Source organism: Carassius auratus, chromosome 46, assembly GCF_003368295.1.
Source record: "Carassius auratus strain Wakin chromosome 46, ASM336829v1, whole genome shotgun sequence".
NCBI lineage: Eukaryota > Metazoa > Chordata > Actinopteri > Cypriniformes > Cyprinidae > Carassius > Carassius auratus.
This window is the reverse complement of record NC_039288.1, coordinates 17,209,646-17,232,341: the sequence shown is the minus strand read 5'-3', so window position 1 is coordinate 17,232,341 and position 22,696 is coordinate 17,209,646. Positions and strand designations below refer to the sequence as shown.

The window sequence follows — 22,696 nt, the reverse complement described above, 5'->3', positions numbered from 1 at the left end:
CCACAGCACTAACCAATCAGAAGCCGCGCATTTTAGGCGCTGCTCTCCGATTGGCCGCTCGCCCCATGATTGACAGTCCGTGTGAATGAAGTTTTTTACCACTTTGGCTCCGTGAAGTTTCAGTGACGGGGGCATCACTGCAGCGCACTGAAGGAAAGGAAAGAACAGAAGGGAAAAGAAGGGAGAGAGGTGCGCCATCCATCCATCTATCCATCCACTGAATGTTCCCGCAGGACTTTATTTACGTACGGCTGCATGAGAGGCTTTGAGCTCTCGCGCTTTCTCTCTCCGGGACTGTTGGGTTACTGGTTCTGTCCTGATATCAAGCAGTTGTCATAATAATATAACCGAACTCTTCGCGTCAGGACGGACGCAGGTGGTCATGGGTACACCTATCAGATGGAAAGTAAAGCGGAGGTTTAAGGAGGTGCGGCTCTCGGTATTCCTAGTATTCCTGATGTTTGTCACCTCACGAGTCAGCGCAGGTAAGCGGAGAATCAGCTGTTCCCAAACTGTTACTTTGTGCCGCGGGCCGCGCTCTCCCGGGGCTGCGCTTCTCCTGCGCGAGTGCATTTCACGGTCAGTCCGCTGTCCCAGGACTGGAATGACTGTAGGAGGTGATGGTTGGCGACCTAGAGTGGGATTTTTCAACTAGTTTCGTTTTTATGTGGGGAAACATTACAGCAAGCAGCGAATAACGGAATCAGGGAAGTTTTCCCGTGCAAAGCAACCTCTGCATGAGGATATCGTGATGCATCATCTATTGTGGCACGCGTACAGCTAGTTTACGCTGCTCTCCGTCCACTTTTTTAATGCAAATTAGCAAATTGCGTTGTCATAGTAGAAATCTGGATTCCAAGATTTCATATGCATACCTAAAAAAAGCTCCTCAGTGGTTTTTGCGACTGTTTACGGTTCTTCATGTTGCATTATAGGGTATTCACTTCATAGTATTGGTTCTGGTATCTGTAAGGCAGCCTAGATGGGCTAGTTTTCTAGAACTTGATAATTAAAAGTAATTGATGGAACTTATAAACTTTTCAGTTAGAACCAATGTTGCAGAAGAACCTTCAGAAGTTCCTTTAGAGAACCATTTATGTACTGATGCTTCACCCAAATCCTGAATCCAAAACGCTGATCTGAAGAACCTATACAGCCTAATTCTTCTTTGCTGAATCTCAGGGTCTTCAAGAAACCATTAAAGAAGCTTTATCATTAGGGTATGATATCAGGACCCCTTTTGGTTTCAGATTACCCTCAATGCTGATGTGTGAACACGCAACCTAGAATGGATTTTGTAGACTTTTTGGAAGATGTTTGACATGCTTTTTAGGGGATCTGGCAGAAAGTAGTTTTCCTCCAGCAGGCGCGCTGACTGCAGAACGTAATTGGAAAAATATGCAGGATCATGAGAAACACACCAGGAGAGACAGAGAGAAGTTAGTTTTTTTTTTCATAGGCTCATTAAACAAACCCATGACTCTGGCTGTTGTCTCAATTTATTGAAAAATAAACAGATAGATAAATGCACATTAATGCTTGTTAGTTGTAATGTCTTGGCTTCTGGTAGATGACATGTAATGAAGAACATCAGTGGGTCAGGGTGGAGTCGCCGCGTGTCTGCTCTAGTAGATCAGAGATGCTCGAGGTGAAGCTCGCAATTATCTTGTAAACCACTTATAGAAAGAATTACCCAGGAGACTATGTAGAACAATTTCATGCATTTATCAAATCACATACATTCTCATCTCATCTGCAATATACCGTTAGTTAAAACTGTTCGTTTTTAAATCATGCATGCAATATGCAGAAAAATGTGCTCTTCTTTTAGCACATAATAGCCAACTTTCTATGGTTGCATCAGTCACGTCATGTCATTTTGAAGCTCTGTATCACACTCAGATTTGATAGTGTTGAGTTTATTAGTTGTGAACGTGAATCTGTGGTTTGCACAGTAACGACAGAGCTAAAGCAGACAGGGTATGATCTCTTATTCTCATCCTCCTTGTTTCTCCAGCCTGTCCCAGGGAGTACCCCTCTCTCGCTTTCTTCAGGCTGGAGGGCGAGAAAGAGAGGGAGGGAGAGAGGGAGGGGGAAGAAATTCTGCTCCGCATGTGTGATTAGCTTCGTGTCTGGTCACGGCTTCTTGGCTGCTCATTATCATGATGGAATTATTGAGAACATTTTGGTCCAGGGATTTCTGAAGAACATGCTGATTTACAGTATTTAATAAAGAATGAATCTGGCAATGATCTTAGCAGATGGACTCTTAAAAAAATCAGGATTCCAGTTAGAATCATAAACAGTTTTATGATCTGGGTATATATTCTGTAGAAGCACAACACTGATCTGAAGCTGAAATAATGAAACATCAAGAGAACCTTATACTGTAGCAACTCAGGAACCTTTTTGGGTTATGGAAAACCTGGAATTTTTAAACGGTAATTTCCAGACCTGGAAAAGTCATAAAAAATAAAAAATAAAATCTGGTTAAGCTCTGAAATTTTAAATCATGAACATCTGGGTAAATCATGGAAAATCAGTTGTTCAAATGGTGTGAAAACGTGTTTTAACAGCCAAAAGTATTTCTTTTGCTGCACTTGAGAACCATTCATTTTCTGTTTAGGAGTCTATCATAACTGTTAAATCACTCAACTTTATCACTTTTGCCTGCATGAGTCAAGGCTGAATTAATTGGAATGATTCATCGACTTGATTGATTGCTTATATATTAAGAACATCTGTCACTGAGCATCTTTTGAGTAAATTATTGAGTAAATTCCACCTCAGACTGGAATTTATAGTCTAGAATGCTTTGGGCTCTGTTCTAAATACAGCTCTGATCCCTATGTAGTGTACTTCATTTCTGTAATGCTTCCAGTTTTTTTAGAACACGCGTGTATTGGGGTAATGTAGAAAAGATGGTGGACTTGATCCGCAGCCAGACTGGCAGGGGAGCAATTTATGGAGCTGTGAAGCTGAGTCAGTCAGCACAGCAGAGCAGAGCTCACTAATGGTGATGTCATGCAGTGGGCGGGATTAACCAACTGGAATCTGTAGGTAGAGAATGACGTGCTGCGTTTATGGTGGGACTAGCAGTGCGATATAGTGGCGATATAGTGGCGCCTTTACGTCACAGTAGACAGAAGCTCGAAAAGGCAAAAATGGCTGAAGGGGATGCAGCTGCACTTCCTGTGCAGGGCTGTTCTGCTTTATTACTCACACTAGTGCTGTTTTATGAGTGTTTTAGCACACTCTCGGTGGACCGGCCTCACTCATTGAGTCTGCTGGGTGTGTGCTTCTCTTTTGAGCATAAACAAATTCTTTTTAACAAATGGCATGTTGTAACAATTGTTTATTGCCCACCTTAATCGTTGTTGTGTTCTGCAGACCCTTAAAACCATGAGAGGAGAAACTCTGCAACGTTTGGAGCCAAACTTTCACACCCTTGGAGCCTTTCAAAACTGTTTCTTGTATAATGAGAGCAAGCTGCCCATTTCAGCCGCCCCAGTTCTTCATTCCGTGTTTGATTTAGTGAGAAGAATAGAAAGGAATATTAACTTCACAAATCCGATTTGTGTTGCCTTTGGCTTGATGGGTTCCATTAACAGAACAAACAGTGTCTCCCCTTGGCTATTAAAAGGTACCAGTCCAGTTCCAACAGGAAGAGGATGAAGGGTTTTCTCCCTAATCGAACTCCCAGAATCCCCTTTTGCTTACTAACTAGTTTGTAAGATTAAGATTTGTACACTCCAAAACATAGTATGTTGAAAATGTAATGTTAAAGGTGTCAGGCTGGCCGGCATACTACTTAAGATGGATTCGGAAGTATGCATGAGTTTCATGCTCTCCATATAAAGAAGTTTGCAAGTTTATGAGTTAACTTTGTGGTATGCAGAAAATAGGATGTCAGTAGTGACTGGATGCCATAGGTGTGCATCTGTACACATGCTATCTCTCTTATTTAGCATGCAAGATTAGTGCATCTTAATGTCATAGTATGTCAAAAGTGACTAAATTGTATAGTATTTATAATGCATTTTAAAAGTATTAATCAGTCTCATGCCCTTCATATGCAAGATTAAGAGTAAACTACTGTACCTAAATCATTGTATGTTTAAATTAGTAGGCCTACCTCAGTAGCAAATATGCATCCGTTCACATTCAATCTATTTGATACAACATGCAATATTAAGATTTGTGCAAATAAATCATAGTAAGTCAAACATGACTGGATTGCATAGCATTTACAATGGATTTTTTTTAAAGTATGCATCAGTGTCATGCTCTCCATACTATATTGTATGCAAGATTAAGAGTAAACTATCTAAATCAGAGTATGCTAAAATTAGTATGTCATTAGTGACTGATATAGCATGCAATAATAATATCTGATATAGCATGCAATATTAAAGTTAGTGCATGACAAATCATAGTGTTTTTAAAATGTTATGTTAAAAGTTACTGGATTGCATAGTATTTACGATGGATTTTATAAGGATTAATCAATCCAGATAGCATACTACAAAATTCAGTGATGCATAGTTCAATCTAAGCCTATGTAGTATTAGTATTAGGATATTATTATTTCATTCCAGGTCATAGTACTGTATGCTTAAATATGTTTGAAGCATGCCGAATACATAGTTTTTGGGCTCTTTGCAAATTTGTATCAATCCGTAATTTTATGACAATATAGTATGTATGCTGTGCTGGTTTGCTACATTCTTAAAAGCGTGAACTTTTCTTTGAAAGCATGGGATGTACTTATTAAAGTTAGTAGAGGTATGTGAATCGTTACCGTGTCAGCAGTTTTGGATGTGTCTATGTAAGACCAGACCAGACCAGACCAGACCAGACCTCGACTCTGTACTTGCCTTCAGTGTGTAGGAGGTCCAGCTCTCCAGATCACAGGACAGAAATGTTGTACATTTTGTTCTGTATTAGACACTACTGTTTTTGTGGCCAAGTGTAGAAGTAAGCTTTTCTTCCCTCTTGGTCTGTGTGGTTTGGGCTTTATAGCATGTGTTTTAAAGTTGCATTGTTTTATGATTGAAAGTGTTTCAAGTCTCCCTTCAATCTAAAGCCACATTTGGGAGGGTGATAGTTGGTGAAACCTTTAAGGTCTCAGTTCACACACTATAAAACCAGATATGGCGTCTTTTAGATGTGAGGACCAAACCCTGACCTACATGTTTGCTGGGTTCAAACTCACAGAAAGTGCACTGGAGTTGATGGAGTCTATTATATTCATCAAACATACTGAAGACTAAATATAATATTATGTATTAATAAAATCAATTATTTATAAATTATTAAAAAAAAACTTTATTGCAGTGATTCAGTTCAGATTCACGAAACTATGCAATAGTTGGAAAGATCCACAACTAAAAAATTATGTATTTAAGAACATTTCTTTAACTTGAGTGATGAGTCAAATGAATCAATGAATCATTTTCTCAGTTTACTGAATTGAATTCTAGTCTGAATTGCTAAAATGAGTCTTCTAAAGCGAAAGGAGGTTGAGAAGTGTTGATGCATGTATGTGTCTGTGCTGGAGAAAAAATACAAGAGGAAAGTGGAATAAAACAAGTGACTGATGGGAGAAAAGGAGGTGAGTTATAGTAGCTATTGAGAGCAGACCTACAGGAGATGAGGTCAAGGGGTCAGAGGTTAAAGGTGGCATACTGTGGGTGGTGACCTTCAGATTATGACCACCCCAAAGGTTTACAGTGTTCCACCCCGAGACACGGCGTCTGGAAAACACATCACTTTTAGTGCAGACATAGACAGATCCATTTCACACTGTTTTGATGTGAAAAAAGTGTCTTGAAATGGTGTTTCAATTTAATACTTACAGTGTGTAAAATTATAAATGTTATGTTCTTTAATTTAATGCAGCATTTTCTGAATATAAGTATTACTTTCTTAAAATATCATAGTGCACAGAAATGCTGTTGAATTTAAATCTTTAACAAGGCATGCTAACAAACGGATGCTTTTATCGTGTTTGTTTTGTGATCGTGCTAGTTCCAGGGACTTAACTTCTTCTGATAACTTCTCTTTGTTGGTGAAATGATAGGGTTGCGTGACATTGTTCCTGGGAGGCAGAAGCAAGTAAAGGGCAGGTTTTAGCTTCTGGCCCAATGGTGGAAAAGCGGCTAGAATAAAAACAGTGAACCACCCATTTAAAGGTTTGCTTGTAACTTATCACTGTTCATGACTTGAATTGATCCTTAAAGGTGCTGTAGGGAACTTTTGTAAAAATATATTTTTTACATATTTGTTAAACCTGTCATTATGTCCTGACAGTAGAATATGAGACAGATAATCTGTGAAAAAATCAAGCTCCTCTGGCTCCTCCCAGTGTCCTATTGTCATTTGCAGAAATTCATCCGCTCCCGGTAAAAAACAACCAATCAGAGCTGCGGTCCGTAACTTTGTTTGTGTTCAAAATGTAGAAAAATGTATATAATAAGCGAGTACACCATGAATCCATTTTCCAAACCGTGTTTTTGGCTTGTCCTGAATCACTAGGGTGCACCTATAATAAGTGTTTATATTCTGACTATTTTAGATTGCTTCGGGGGTACCGCGGCGGAGTAACCCAGTACCTTTGTGATTCTTCATAGACATAAACAGAGAGAAGTAGTTCCGGCTACGATGTTCTTCCACAAGACGCAAGCAGTTCTGTTTATTAACCGCTAGAGCGTCAAAAGTTACCGACTGCAGCTTTAAATAATGTAACTTGTCATGAAGAGGTATTTACCTTACACCTTAGCATATGCATAGCAGCTCCCTAATAACCACATAGAACACTCTAGAAACTAGGGATGAAATGGTTCTCTGTAAAAAATCAATCCAATGGTTCGGTATGCACTTGCACCGCAGTTCAACTTAAATCTGATAACGCATCTCTGTAATATGGTTTGTTAAAAAGAACAACACATAAAACAGACAGAGTTTGGCTATGTATGTTTGTGTCAATGGATACTCATGCTGGATACAATGGATACTTTGCAATTCATCAAAACAACAGCAGTAAAAAAAAAAAAAAAAAAAAAAAACAATTAATAATATATATATATATATATATATATATATATATATATATATATTAGGGCTGTCAAAAATAGCGCGTTAACAACGTTAATTAGTTTTTTGTCATTAATTATGTCAAATTATTTTAATGCATTTCACGCATGCGCAGTGTGACAAATTATTCAGGTCAGGAAAGTCTCGTCGATCTCTAAATTCTCAAGATAGTAAAAAACAGCGGCGAGCGCCGCTACGAAAACACAGAAGAAGCTTAAGGTTTTACCCCAGTTACTCTCAAATACATTCATGCCAAGCTTGATAAACAGAGACGACTTTGGTAGTTGATACGCTGGAGCTTCTTCCTGTTATAGTGTCCTGTGTTTCACACTGCGCATGCGCAGAACGCCTACATGCAATGCAGCGAAACTGGTTCACCTAAAACTCTTACACTATCTGTAGTTAAATGGCATGGTTTGATATAATGCTCAGGTAAATTTGATTGAGTAAATGTTAAACTTTTGAAATTCAGAAAAAAAAGAACCACATATTGATGAATCAATACATGAAAATTATGTATCTGTGTCCTGTTATTTTTCTTTTGGTACGCATTTCAGAAAAAAAAAAAAATGGTTAGGATTCAGGTGTAATTGCAAATAGTTATTAATCATGATTAACCCACTGAAAATTCTGATTAATTTGATTAAAATTTTTAATCATTTGACAGCCCTAATATATATATATATATAAATATATAAATATATATATTGATTGGACAAACCAGTGACTCTTTGTAAACATTCATGAGCTAAAAGATGCACAAAACATACTGAGCTGTCCCGAGACCATGACTCTAAAACCGTGATACGAACCAAACCGTGAGTAATTTGAACTGTTACACCCAAACTAGAAACCTATAGCAAGTTAGCAAAATTCTAAAACCTTTCAGAACACATTAGCATTTGCATGCTAGCTCTCTAGAAACCATAGGAAACCCCCTAGAAACCCAACTTCACTGCACCAATGTAGGTTTTTTTTTGCTAACGTTTTCTTTATAAAGTCAGTCTTGTTAAATCCGTATCATGGGGGGCGGACAGGGTTTTAGTCTTTCGGATTACACCTGGTCCTGATACAGCCCACCACCCCTGCCGCTCACATACACACACACACACACACACATTGTTTTCTGCCATGCATGCGTGTGTGCTAAGATCTCTGGTTCTCAGAGTTTGAGAGTTTAAGTTTTTGAGGATTGTATTTCTGTCTGCTCTGTTCTGTATGAATGGACTCTTTCACAGAGCTTTTAAATGGACGCCATGGGCTTTGCCAAGGCTTTGTTGTGAATAATTGAGGGAGTCAGTATGAGTGTGTGTGTGTGTTGGGGGGGGGGGGGCGATACAGGTACCTCACGATTCAATTCTGTGGCGATATGTGGTCCACAATATGATAATATCACGATTCGCGATATATACGATATTGAAGAAATTTCATCAACGATATATCACGATATATGTGACTGAAAAGAAAAAGAAGGAAATAAGGAAATTTTATGCATTTATTAATGCCAACATTTCCAACATTGTGTAAAGAAATATCCATTTGCATAATAACTCACTGCCTCCTGGTCTTAAATGTAAACACTGTACATCTAGACAGATAAAAGTGCATGAACATTACAAAACAACATGAACATTAACATGTGTAAACCATAATACTGAAACGTCAGTAGTAAGTTACTGTAAACAGTGGACACATCAAGGCATATTCTTCTTGAGTATGGCGTGCCATCCGGTCCAAAAATGAGGCTTCTGATTTGTTGCGGGAATTCACCGTACAGTTGCCAGTAGCCACTGAGTTTACCACTGACAGGTCATGCATCGAACGACTCATTTTCCTCAGCGAACGGATCACTTTCCTCACGCAGCGAACGACTCACGCTGTTCGAGTAAATAGGGGTAAAGTGGCGCAAACAGCGGCCGGTGAAGAAGTTAACGAACAACAACAGAGAATTGCAGAAAAAAAAAATGCAGTCGTTCGCTGCGTGAGGAAAGTGAGTCGTTCGTTGAGGAAAGTGAGTCGGTTCGCTGCGTGTATACTGATGCACCACTGGCCTGTCAGTGGTAAACTCAGTGGCTACTGGCAACTGTACGGTGAATTCCCGCGACAAATCAGTAGCCTTATTTTTGGACCGAATGGCACGCCATACTTGAGGAACACTAACTGATCAGCATGCTCAGATGTAAGAGCACACCTCTGAGCAGAGATTAAGTCACCGGTGGTAGAAAAGATTCTCTCTGATGGCACGCTAGTCCCTGGCACACACAGGTACCTTTTCGTCAACTGTCACGTAAAACCCGAAGTGTCTCCACACTTTAGAGTGGAAACTAGCGAGTGGGTCTTTGATTAGTTTTTTTTATTGTTTTCCACCATTCTTCTCGCTTCTCTTTTTTTCTGCAATTCTCTGTTGTTGTTAGTTAACTTGTGCTCTTCACCGGCCGCTGTTTGCGCCACTTTACCCCTATTTACTCGAACAGCGCCCCCCGCAAACAGAATGGTAGATATTGGGTAGTGACAGTGACACTGACAACGGGTAAATTAATCATTTTGTGTTGTAATAAAATATCGATATTGGGCGTTAGTGTATCGATTATTTATTGCGACAGACAGCACAACAATATATTGCAACATCGATTTTTTTCCCCACCCCTAGTATGTGTGTGTGTGTGGCACTCCTATGATGGCCTGAGGTTCCCCTGGGCTGTCATGAAGCTCACACATGTGCACACACTTCTTCTAGAATAACATTCCGTACATACCTGTTCAAGAGCTGCTAACTCAGTGTCAGCATGACTAGAGCACCCCAGAGCATCATGGGATATGTGAGTTTTTGCAGAGAAAAGCCACAGATGGACCAGCATCACTGGCTTTCTTTTATTCCTTGGCATTTGGGATTCGAGCAATGAGAGCGAGAGTTTGTGTTCTCACATCTGGAAGCTATAGCCGTCATTGTGCTGTCTGCTGATCCCAGAGAAAAAGAGGGAAAAAAGAGCGGGGGAAAAAAGGAAAAATGTCTTCCAGATGTTTTTTTCCCTCCCCTCACCATGGAACAGCAGAGGAATAAAATACCGTTTCATTAAGACAGATGATAAATACACGTTCCTCGCACAGAATCAGGTGAGACGGAGGGTCGCAAAACGTGCTCTGACTTCACTCCAATCACAAAACGGCTCGGATGTGCGCCTGCAGACCCCCTGACCTGACCTTTGTTTTGCAGGATGATGCATGCATGTATGTTTAATTGTGTGTTTATGCGTCTGTGAAATGGAAAGAGTGGGTGAGATATGTCCATCTTTTTTTCAAGGTTTTTACTTTAGTGTGTTTTAGATGTTTTAGAAATTCTAAAAATAATTAAAGGTCCCATGACACTTCCTGTCACTTTGTCCTTATAAACTTCTGTCTGTACAAATATCACTTAACTGAGATGCTTGTCCTCAAGTATGATTGTGCAGTTTTGTGTGTGTGTGTGTGTTCATGACCCTGAAACAAGGAATTATGGGATTGCCTGGGGTTTAAGGCCAACACACACATACATCTCTCTCTTGTTTTTATTGGGTTTTATTTGAGTGACTGCTGATGTATCTCTCCATCTCATGGAAAGAAGAGGCTTTTTTGTGACAAACAGATGAAAAACATTCATTCATGTGCTTCAGAAATGTTCAGGAACACTACAAAACATCAGGCATCTGGATCCCTCGTCCAAATAGTTACCCAAAACTAGGCACATTTTCTGTTTGCAAACTAAAGTGTATCATGTGAAGCATAGTTCGTTTCCATGCTAGTGCAAGATAAGAGATCTCTTTTTTAGGTTTTCTTTTTTATATGCCAAAAGTCACAAATACCAAGTTACCAAAATTACAATATCTGTAATTATGGTATTCCTGTGGAAACTGTGACTACCGTGGTAAATGTTTGTAAGGGTCAGTACACATGAGCTTTCAAAGCCTCTTTGAGCTTTCATAAGGTTTTGATTTTCCTGTGTATGAGGAATAACTTCCTGTAATGCTTCATTTGAGCTGTATGCTAAACGTCATGTGCTTGACTCGTCTGTGTGTTTAAGTCTTTTACAATGCTTTGCTATACTGTACATAATCAAACTATTTTATAAACTATTAACCAACTATATTTAATTATATTTTACATCCTAGAGATGACCATCTTGTTTTTTTTTATTATTTTAAATCCTAGAGATAACCATCATGTAGCCTATTTTAATTTATTTTTATATCTTAGAGATGGCTATTTTATTTTATTTTATTATTATTTATTTTATTTTATTTTATTTTATTATTATTTATTTTTACTTTCTAAAACTGACCTAGAAATTTAATTTAATTTAATTTAATTTAATTTAATTTAATTTAATTTAATTTAATTATTGAAAAAAGAAATCTGTATCACATTTTCTGTATAAATTTTTTTTTATCATGTATCTTCCCATTGGCTGTGATTTGTCCCTAAGTGCAACATTTCCACCTTTTAGTAAGGACAGTAAAATTGTGCTGTTCCTATTTCACAGAAAATTGCCAAACACTATAGCGAGCAGTTTTGTGCTGATCCAGTAGGAAACAGTACAGTGACATCATCAGCTCCCTTTTGACCCTGCACACTTCGAATACGCTCATGCAAATGATCAGTTTTGTGTTCTGTCATTACCTGCAGGTTTTCCTGGGACACTGAGTGGGTATTGAGTGATTTATAATGTTCAGTTGGTTATCCATGAGATGTTTAGGGAACCCTGCAGGTCCAGACATGCGAGAAGAACTTTAGGATTCTGGAGTGGTGTGCGGAAAGCTGACATTCCTTCCACTGCCCTCATATTGAGAATATAAAATAGTCTCTCTCTCTCTCTCTCTCTCTGCAGTAGCACATTATGAACTGGCCACAAAAACCACAGAAACGTTCAGCTCTCTCCAGAAAGAATCAAACACACACACACTTCACTCGCGCTCCAGCAGAGGACAGAGAAGCTTTTGTATAGAGTTGTAATAATCTGGCAATATATGTCGCGTCGCATATGACTGAAGTCATGTTAATGAAACTGCGGTGATGTCTTTGATGAGCTGTTTTATGATGTATTATTTTTGTAATGCAGATATAATTCCAACAGAATATTAACATAAAAGACATTTAAAGTTAAATGAACAATTACAGTACCATGGTATTACCAAAAGTTTTGTAAAAGGTAAGAAAGAATGTTTACATAGTACAAGCGAATGTTACTCCGGTTATACTATGGTTTTGGTTCATGTTTTTTTGTACACAATACCATGGTAATACTGTGCTTTACCATGATTATACCATGCTTTTTGAACATTTACCATGGTAATACCATATTTCTGAAGATGTTATCTTGGTAATACCTTACCCTTGGTAGTACTGTGTTTTTACATGCATCATGATAATAGCATGCTTTTTGGAAAAGTATGACGCTAATAACATATATATATTTTTAATATGTTATCCTGGTAATACCTAGTTTTTGTACATAGTATAATGGTAATACATTTTTTTTTCATGTACTATGATAACAACCATGTTTATATGGTAATACAGCAATACAATGCTTTTTTTAATCACCATGATAATACCATATACATGTACATGTTACCCTGATAATATCTTGATATTTGTACATGGTACTATGGTAATACCATGTTTCTTTTTCATTTACCATGATTAACCATGTTTTTTTGAAAATGTACCATATTTTTGTACATGATACCATGGTAATACTGGTTTTGTTTGAACATGTACTATGATAATACTACCGTTTGATTACGAGCATAATGCCATGATTACATTTGTATTTAAAATACCATGGTACATGACTATGGTAATCATTCAGTAACATAATTTAAATCAAAACAGTGTAGTATTTCCATCAGATCTTCTCATCGTACTGGAGTTTTGTTCGGATCAGTCTTCTTTGATCTTAGCATGAAGCTGGTTTTTATGGGTTTGGATGAAGTTGATTTCTCTGTTATGCTTTTAATGAGTAAGTGAGAGGTGTCTTTATGTAATAAATGTGTGCTTGATTTCACGGTAAGGGATGCACGCTGCTTTCTTCTTAGTGTGCAGTTATCCCTGGTGCGCTGATTAAATTGGATGCATTTGTAGATGAATTGTCTGTGTGACTGAGTTGTGGTACAACAGCACATGAGTCATGGTTTCCAGCATCTAATGCTCACGCTGAACGCCAGCCAGCCATTCGCTCAGTGAACGTGAGCTGTTCAACACGGAAAAAACTCTACACATGCTCTTTGCTAAAAGAGAAGCTATTTCACCTTATAAGACAATACAATCTGATGAAAAGTGTTTGTGTGAGTGTGTGAGTGTATGAATGTTGCAGATGGATGAAATGGTTTTTGCTGAATCAGTTGGTCTTGATTGCCGCTCATGTTAGTGGAAACCAATGAACACCACAAAGTCTAACCAAATGACCAACCATACCATTATGGTGCACTTCAAACAACCTACTGAAAGAGAGAGAGAGAGAGAGAGAGAGAGAGAGAGAGAGAGAGAGAGAGAGAGAGAGAGAGAGAAGAAAATATATATAACAAGTATAATTGCATGCTGAAAGACAGGAAATGTCGCTTAAGAATCTCAAAGCACCTGGTCGAATACCTGCATTTTTACCCATTTACTCTGTGAACCCTGCCTTCCCACTCATTATAGCTCTGTCCAGGTCAAAGGTTAACTGGCGGACAGTTAACTCCTGCATGTGGAAGAACTGTGGTCGTAATGTAGACGGCCATCACCATTGGTGCATCCACATGCACTCCTCTCGCTTGATTGGCTGCTGTTGGTTGAGGAGCTGTCAGTCACTCAGATTGTCCTGATCATTAAACTGTCAGAACAGGCCTTCTAACAGCCTCCCAGAACACCTTAGCGACAGGATAGCAATCCAATACAATAGCAGTGTGCTAACAGCCATTCAGAACCACCTAGACACGCATTAGACACCACATAGCAGCCAATAACAGCCATTCAGAACACTAGAACACTAGCAAACCACATAGAAACACCCTGGTGAGAACACCCTAGCAGTTATAGTCCAGTGATGAGTCATGTGCTTCTATCCGAGAGGTAAAAAAAATCATAGGCTTCATATATTTGATAAAGAAACAACTACAGTAAAACAGTAGTTTTGTGGAAATATTACTACAATTTAAAATAACTGTTTTCTATTTGAATGTGTTTTAAAATGTAATTTATTCCTGTGATCAAAGCTGTATTTTCAGAATCATTCATCCAGTCTTCAGTGTCATGATGATCTTTCAGAAATCATTCTAATATGATGATTTTTTGCTCAAGAAACATTCATTAATTCATTCATTATTTATTTTGTTTAAAGGAACAGAATTTATTTGAAACAGATTTTTTGTAACATAAAAATATTTTTATAACAGTAAAATAAGTTTTTGTAACAGATCAACTTAATGCATCATTGCTGAAAAAGTATTTATTTCTTAAAAAAAAAAACTACTTTAAACTTGCATATATAACATATATATATAAAAAAAATATGTATATATATATATATATATATATATATATATATATATACTGTATTACTGTACTGCGTAAAAATCTAAAACTCTATTTTTGTAAATGTGAATGTTAAATATTTAGTTGAACGAGGACAAGAAATATGAAGACGGGTTGTGTTGTTCAGAGAGCTGATCTTGTGTTGAGTCATTTTTTCCATTTAACAGAAACACTGTTATCTGTATGAGAGATTGAGACACACACACACACACACACACACACACACACTGTACACGTGTTAGGATTGGAGTTCTGTACTATACTATAATTATGTGTTTGTGCTGGTTGGTTCTGTTATCTATATTGATTAATACAAGCAGAATGATAGATATATATGTGTAAACTAGAGATGGTATGGGATGCGATCTGTATGTCTTTATCCTGTAATTACTAATGTGTTTTGAATGTGACAGTGGTTAAGTGTAATACTTAAGGTCAGAGGTTCAGAAAAATATAAATGCATGGACTTGTGTCTGGCAAATAAGTATGTGTGTCGTTCTCTTATCTCATCCATTTCCTGTTGTTTTGTGATTAAAAATAATAAGTTAGTCTGGTCACTGTCTCAAGATGGGAAAAGAGAGAATGAGAGAGACAGAGAGAGAATTCGTCTTGCCAACTGTCTTCCTGTGTCTCCTCCATTAACCTTCCTGTGTGTGTGTATGTGTGTGTGTGTGTGTGTGTGTGTTTGCTGGTGTCTCTCACACATTATTGTGTTTTCAAGAGCAACTGGACTCAGCCAAAATCAGTTAGGAAGATCCAACCCTGTGTGCATATTGAAAGATTGTGCATGTCATGCTCAAGTGCAGGTCAAAAATGATGATTGGTTTTATAGAGAATGACCTCAGTGACCCCAGCAGAGCTCTGCTGAAACCAAACATCATTCTGTGCTGAACACTGACCATTTGTTTGATTCTCATGAAGCTGTGATGGAGATCCAGGCTGGGATCATGTGATGGCTTCATTTTTAATTACCGTCCTTAAAGAGAGGTCCATATATATATATATATATAATGTATAATGTATGTAGTATTAGAAAACTGAAATGTGATTTATCTTTTTTCTTGCATTTATTTGCATATAAAATTGCGTATGTTTTTGTTAATCTGTATCCATCTTCATAGAACAAACCAAAATGTCATTTTATACAAACTTAAAAAAGGTAGACTTGCTTAAAAGTTTCACATTTTTTCTTGCTGCTTTGGAAGCTATGTTATTTCCTTCAGGAAATTCAAATCTAATATTAGCATTACAGCAAAGCTCTTTAATGCAGTATGATTTGGTTTAATGAGCTTTTGAGTCGCTTTAACATTTATAAAGTGATCAAACAGTCAAGTTTTGACCTGTTATGATCTGAACATAAGTGTGTTCAGGTGAGGTGTGTGCTGTTTTTGAGTTACATACTTAATGCTAACACAATTATTGTGAACATTTTAAAGCAAAAAGCGATAAAGAAATAAGCTTATTTCATGTGTATTTTAATTGCAAACATTTTTGTCTGATTATATCATCTGAGGAAATGTCTGTGAGGTGGTGGATGTTTAGGAAAAGGAATTGGTCTTTCCTATAAGTGCTCTTTAATGACCTGAGCTGCGGTCTGTAGGGTGTTTGCTGAGGGAAGTACTGAGGTGACAGAGTAAATCTCAACAGGTGATGTTTGTGTTCCTCAGTAAGAGGGTAAACACACACACACACACACACACACGCAGTGTAAACACTCCTGCTGAGCGCTGTAAGGTGAACTCGAGTGCTTCACCTGAACAGGCCCTGTACCGTATGTTTGGGTGATTTTAACATGATATTTTACAGGATGTTAATAGATTCCTCTTAACCTGAGCTGTAGTAAAACATCAGATTCACTTACAGTATGGCTTAAATATGTACAGTACACAAACATGTATTACCTGAATGGGTAAAATGTGAACTTAAGCAATAGATTTCAACCCACAATGCACACAATACTGTATCTGATTAATTAAAGCAACAAGCTAGTTAAGCAGTGTTTTTTACTGTAGTAATTGGTATTTATTTTTGTATTGCTTATTGCTTTTTTAAATTGCAGCAACAGCAATAAAAGGCACCAAATATTGAAATGAATAAGGATCAGCATAATTTATTTTCTACCAGCTAATATAGTTTATTTGTCAATGTAAATTAATACTTTTATTCAGCAAGGATGCATTAAATTGATCAAAAGCAACAGTAAATACATTTTTAATGCTACGAAAGATTTCTATTTCAAACTTTCTGTTCATCAGACAGGTTTCATGAGCAGCCAATCAGCACATCAGAAAGATTTCTGAAGGATCATGTGACACTGAAGACTGGAGGAATGATGCTGAAAACACAGCTGCTCATCACAGGAATAAATTAGATTTTTATAATGTATTCAAATAGTTTTTACAGTATTTATTATCAAAGAAATGCTGCATTTGTCAATCTTACCAATCCCAAACTGCACCTATAATTGACATACTGAATCATTAGAGAACCATGCAGCAAAAAAATAAAATAAATAAACACTATTTTAAGAGGGTTTGTATAGATGTGCTCTCTAAAGGAGTTCTCTGTTTCTTAATGCTGTACGTCTGTAAGTGGGTTACTGGGTCACAGTGTGTCCTCAGGTCTTGATTCCCTGCTGTGGGTCTAGAAACAGATTTCCCTTAAACATCCTTAAGAATATATATATATATATATATATATATATACATATACTGAGGCAAATATTAGCTCTGCATGCAAGCGCTCGTATATTTTCCCATTAAATGTTGATGCAAGCAGCATCTGAGTGTGTTTACATGAGACATAGTTTGTTATATACACATCTTGCTAAATTATAACAAAACGTAATCTGCTAAATCTAAATTAAGATTTTTGATTGACACCACATTATCATCAAACTGGTAAAGTGTGTCATTTTAAGACCTATATATATATATATATATATATATATATATATATATATATATATATATATATATATATATATATATATATATATATATATATATGAAACAGCTTATTAAAGCATTCCTTTGTTGTTAAACCATAGCGATGTGTTTTTATCTTGGCGAACCTCATTGCTACTTTGAAAGGGACGGCTGAATAGTTTTGGCTAACCAGAGAACCTCAACGTGGTTCAGCGATTCGCTGCTCTGATGCCTTGTTTCCACAGGTGCTTATCACAGCTCCGCATAAAAAAAAAAAAAGATGTCATTATAGTGTAATCAGTTTAATTATCGCAGTCGCTGCATATTTTTAGTACGCGTTAATTTTAGTAATCTATGATTATAGTGTCCCATTCGTGATGATGTGTACTAGTAATTTCCTCAGATTGTAAAAATGTGTTTACGTGATCTTGTCTGGTATTACATTTTTGCTTTTACCCAACACTTGCCAAAGTCAATTACATGAGCTTTGCCGTCTGCCAAAATAAGCAGATTTAAAAATGATGTTCATTATTCATTCACACTAAAATCAAATGATCTGAAGTCTTTGGTAATGTCTGGAAACAACATCCAACAGCAAAATCTGCTCTGTATTGTTAATGTATGTGTCTATGTGTTGAATGTGAATTAGTTTAGTAATATTTCTATTTAGACCAGTTGCATGTGTTTAGAGTATATAATTAAAATGTGCATTATTATTTTACGTTTTCTTTCATGTCATTCCTGAATATTTTGTAGTTTGTTCGGTAGCACTTTATTGCAACTTTTATTAATACATTGAAATAACATTTGCATTTATGCATTTGGAATAAACTTTTATCCATCGCAACTTATGTTGCATTCAAGTTATGTATTTTATTAAGAATTGAGTCCTTTCAGCATTGCTAATGAGCTACAGGAATGCCATAATGCAACAAAAAGCATGATATATATATATATATATATATATAATTTTATAAATTATATGTATTTAGAATTATTTATGATATTTATTTATAAAAATGAAAAAAAAAATACTGTTTTTTTATCATTTATAATTTTTATTTTAACATTAACTTTTTTATTTGTAACATTTGTAATATTATTAACAAAATGTATTATTTATTTTTTATTAAATAAGAGAATTCATTAAGTCATTAACTCACATTTTACCGCTTTAATTTAAAGTATGTCTGAGTGAAACAGGATATATATATATATATATAGCAAATCCTTCAGAATTAAACCAAGAATGTGTAATAAAAGAGTAAATAGGGTCAACTTTAGTTTCATGTTGATTTAACAAAAAAACTGACCTGCTTCAGTTTTAAAGTTGCACGCTTCAGATCCAAATGTATCTTGTAGGAGCTCTTCGCAAAACGAACAGGTGGACTTTTATCTAAATAACTGAAGGAAAAATGTAAACGCTCTGCAGAAACTGTATTCTCAACCAGACTGACCTGATCAGAATCAGAGCGCTCATGATAAACACTGTCTGTCACTCTGTCCTCATGTAAATAAGATGTGTTTAAGATAATGACCAGGGATGTGTGTGTGTGTGTGTGTGTGTTCATCAAGTGACTTCAACAGGCTACAGCTGGAGGTGATTTGCAGACAATGAAATTGCTGCTCAAGTTGAACACCTAAACACACACAGACACTTTACCATGTGTGTGTGTGTGAGGGTTTAAAGCCTGTCACACAGCAGACGGATGAACTGTGTGTGGTCTCCACCAGAGAGAGTGGAAAAGTTGTGTGTGATTTTGTAGACAGTGTATCCAGTGTTTGCATGGTCAGCTGACCTCTAAACACATGAAACACTTGGCTAGGTTTTTTGAGCTGTGGTCACTTGTTCTATTGGTGCTTTAGGTTGCTAGGGACAGATTTGTGGTTTTGTGGGCATAATGACTTAGTTTACTGCTTTATTACATACTGCACAATGTATAATACAATTTTCAGCCTGCATACTGACTTGATAGAATACTAAGTGCATGTTTAATTCAATAAAAAAGATTCATTTGATGTATTTTCTGTATTTATTTAAAGATACCTCAAACTTTAATTCCAAATAATGTAAATATGTGTAAATAATTAACCATGAACATAATGAATAAAAGTAAAAATATATATATTTTTAATATATATATATATATATATATATATATATATATATATATATATATATATATATATAACAAATATATATATATATATATATATATATATATATATATATATATATATATATATATATATATATATATAATATAATATAATATAATAACCAATAAATTATTATTATTATTATTATTTTTTATCTATATAATTGGCTTGAATTAGATTTATGGTAAAGGCAAATTATTTACAGTATATATGTATATGTTTTATTGTATTTTATTATTTAATATATAAAATAAAAAATTGTAAAACCTAGGGAAATTGTAAAAAATTTTATTTGTTAATATAATATAATATAATATAATATAATATAATATAATATAATATAATAGACTGTGCTAAAGTGTGAAAGTTGAATAACTGTGTTACAGTTTCTGAGAGGTTATTGTAGGCTTGTATATGTAATCTGAATTAGCTGTGAACTCATTTTGCTTCTCTCTCTGTCTCTCTCTCTGCAGCTGAGCCAGCCGATCTCCTAAAGATTTTAGATTTTCACAGTTTGCCGGAGGGTGTATCGAAAACTACAGGCTTCTGCACACACCGGAAGTCATCGAAAGGGCCTGATGTCGCCTACAGAGTCACAAAAGATGCACAGGCTTAGCACTCCAACTAAACAACTCTACCCCTGTGAGTACAAAACACACACACACACACACGTGAGCATGCATGAACCCATATCTCTAGTACGTGGATACTTGGGCCTTGCTGTCCATGTTGCTCTCTGACTTGCCACAGAGTCATGGTGCCCTAGACTGTCCTTTTGAAAGGAACTCAGAAAATTTCAAGAATTTGATGGAAGGAGGGAGAGATGATGCAGACGGGGAGAGAGATGCAATACCAGCATAATGAGACTAAACTAGATGAGACTAAATCAAACTGAAGTAAGAGTCTCTTACTTCAGATCACACTGACTGTGTTGCAGACTCAAGTATGCTGCCTACATAGACACTATTTTTAAGCTTCATAAGCATGTTACTGGAGCAAAGGCCATTTTAAACATATATAGCATATGCATATAGGAAAACATACTGCCTTTTAAGATAACCCCAAAATCTTATGCACTAAACCATTAGTTTTCTTACTGGAGAAGGAAATATTTATTCAATGCGGAATGTTTAAAATTTTTATGTAATTACATTTTGTATTAATTATAAGGTAAAGATAAATATCTATTTATTTTATTAATGAAATAAATTACATTGAAACAAATGAAAGGAAAAAATAAAAAAATAAAAAAATATTAAAGCTTTTTTTTTAACTATATTTTATTTTGATTATGTATGAAAAATATAAGGAAAAAATATATTGTTTTATTTTATTATTATTTTAAATTGAATATATTTATATAATAAAACTCATGAATGCAGCTCAGTATAAATGTTTACACATTTATTAAAAGTAGATTTGATTTGTCATTGACTTCTGTTGCATTTGGTTTCATCTGATTATGCTTATTCATATTTGTTTTTTTGTCTTAATTCTAAAAAAAACACATCATTTCTGAATCGTTTTAGCTTTGAGGATGTCCCCAGCTGTCCTCAGAAGGGAGGTTGTTGTCAGATTGAACTCACTTCTGGGGATGATTTTGTCCCTTAAGTACAGCTAAATTAAACACACGCCTGACTGCTTGAGAATCACACGGGCAGAATGAAAGCATATGGAAGAAATGAATCATCCATCGCTCCAAATACAATGCATCTGTTTCTGTACACTCTTCACTCAGATGCACACACACACACACACACACACACACATGCAGCTGGCTAGATCTCTCATGGCCAAAAAGTTCCTTTTGTTTTTCTACATCATTTCATAACTCCTCCTCCTCTTCTTGTCTCACTCCTCCTCCTCATACCCATAAGGCCATTGTCTTCCTTTTGTGTCGTGTCTCCAGGGTAACAGAGAGGGTCATAGGTCACTGAGAGTTCTGGTGATGGTTTGTAAACATGGTGGAAAGCCAAACGTCTAGAAAGACATGATGAAAACAGAGACTCTGGCTATATAAAAGGAATATGCAATAAAACACAGCTGAACCTTAACTGGTTTCCCAACATGGTCTGATTTGCTGGTTTTAAATGGGATATTGAGCTCTTTTGCCAATCTCCAAAACCAGTTTAAAGGTTAGTTCACCCAGATAGCAAAATTATGTCATTAAATAACTTACTCTCTTGTTGTTTCAAACCCGTAAGACCTCCATTTATCTTTGGAACTAACCCTTTAAGGATCAGCAAACCAGTTAAGCTACACTCTAAAAAATATTTTAAAATAAGCTGTAAATAAGACAAGGAAAGAATATTGGTGTTCGGTTTACAAGTGAATGCTATTTCAGTCTCTACTTCAAAATTCCATGTTTAATTCTTATTTAAAAAATAAATAAAATTGCTTTAATCTAAAATTTTATTCATTTTAATTATTTATAAGGTAAGGATAGAATATATTTATTTATTTTATCTATTTGTTTTATATTTATAATATTTATATTTATATTTTTCAGTCTTTCTACTTTAAAATGTCATGCTTAGTGCTGATCTTTTTGTTGTAATTTAATTTATTAAGTAAATTAGGGCTGTCAAATTAATTAATAAAAATTAATCAAATCCAAAATAAAAGTTGTGTTTACATAATATATACATACTGTGATACAGTACATGTGAAAAAAAATAAAATTTAATTTTATTTTATTAATTTAATTTTATTTTATTTGTAATTATTTGTGAAATTTAGCACTTTATTTTACAGTCCTGTTCCTCGTGTACATACTATGTACTTATTAAGTAATTACAACAACTATGTAACAACTAGGTACTAACCCTGAAACTACCCCAAACCTACCTTACCCCATGTAATTACCCTGTATTACCAGAACTTTCTTAGATAAATACACTGTAAGTACATGTAAGTAGCACGTACTGTAAAATCAAGAGCAAGCCAATTTTGGAGTGAATAACAGC

At 35.8% G+C, this 22,696-nt stretch overlaps 1 protein-coding gene across 1 annotated transcript; it reads left to right on the top strand.

Annotated features, from left to right (window-relative positions):
• Positions 1 to 106: 106 nt before the first annotated feature.
• Positions 107 to 20,391, top strand: LOC113064407 (collagen alpha-1(V) chain-like). Its single transcript, XM_026235216.1, has 2 exons — positions 107 to 485; positions 20,204 to 20,391. The coding sequence occupies exons 1-2, from the start codon at positions 383 to 385 to the stop codon at positions 20,344 to 20,346; spliced, it is 246 nt and encodes an 81-aa protein (XP_026091001.1). The 5' UTR covers positions 107 to 382; the 3' UTR covers positions 20,347 to 20,391.
• Positions 20,392 to 22,696: the final 2,305 nt, after the last annotated feature.

What these genes read in the sequence shown, in the direction of transcription:
- LOC113064407 (XM_026235216.1), top strand. Translation starts at nt 383, where the DNA reads ATGGGTACACCTATCAGATGGAAAGTAAAGCGGAGGTTTAAGGAGGTG. An exon ending in CACCTCACGAGTCAGCGCAG is followed by an intron (nt 486 to 20,203) that starts GTAAGCGGAGAA and finishes CTCTCTCTGCAG; the next exon opens with CTGAGCCAGCCGATCTCCTA.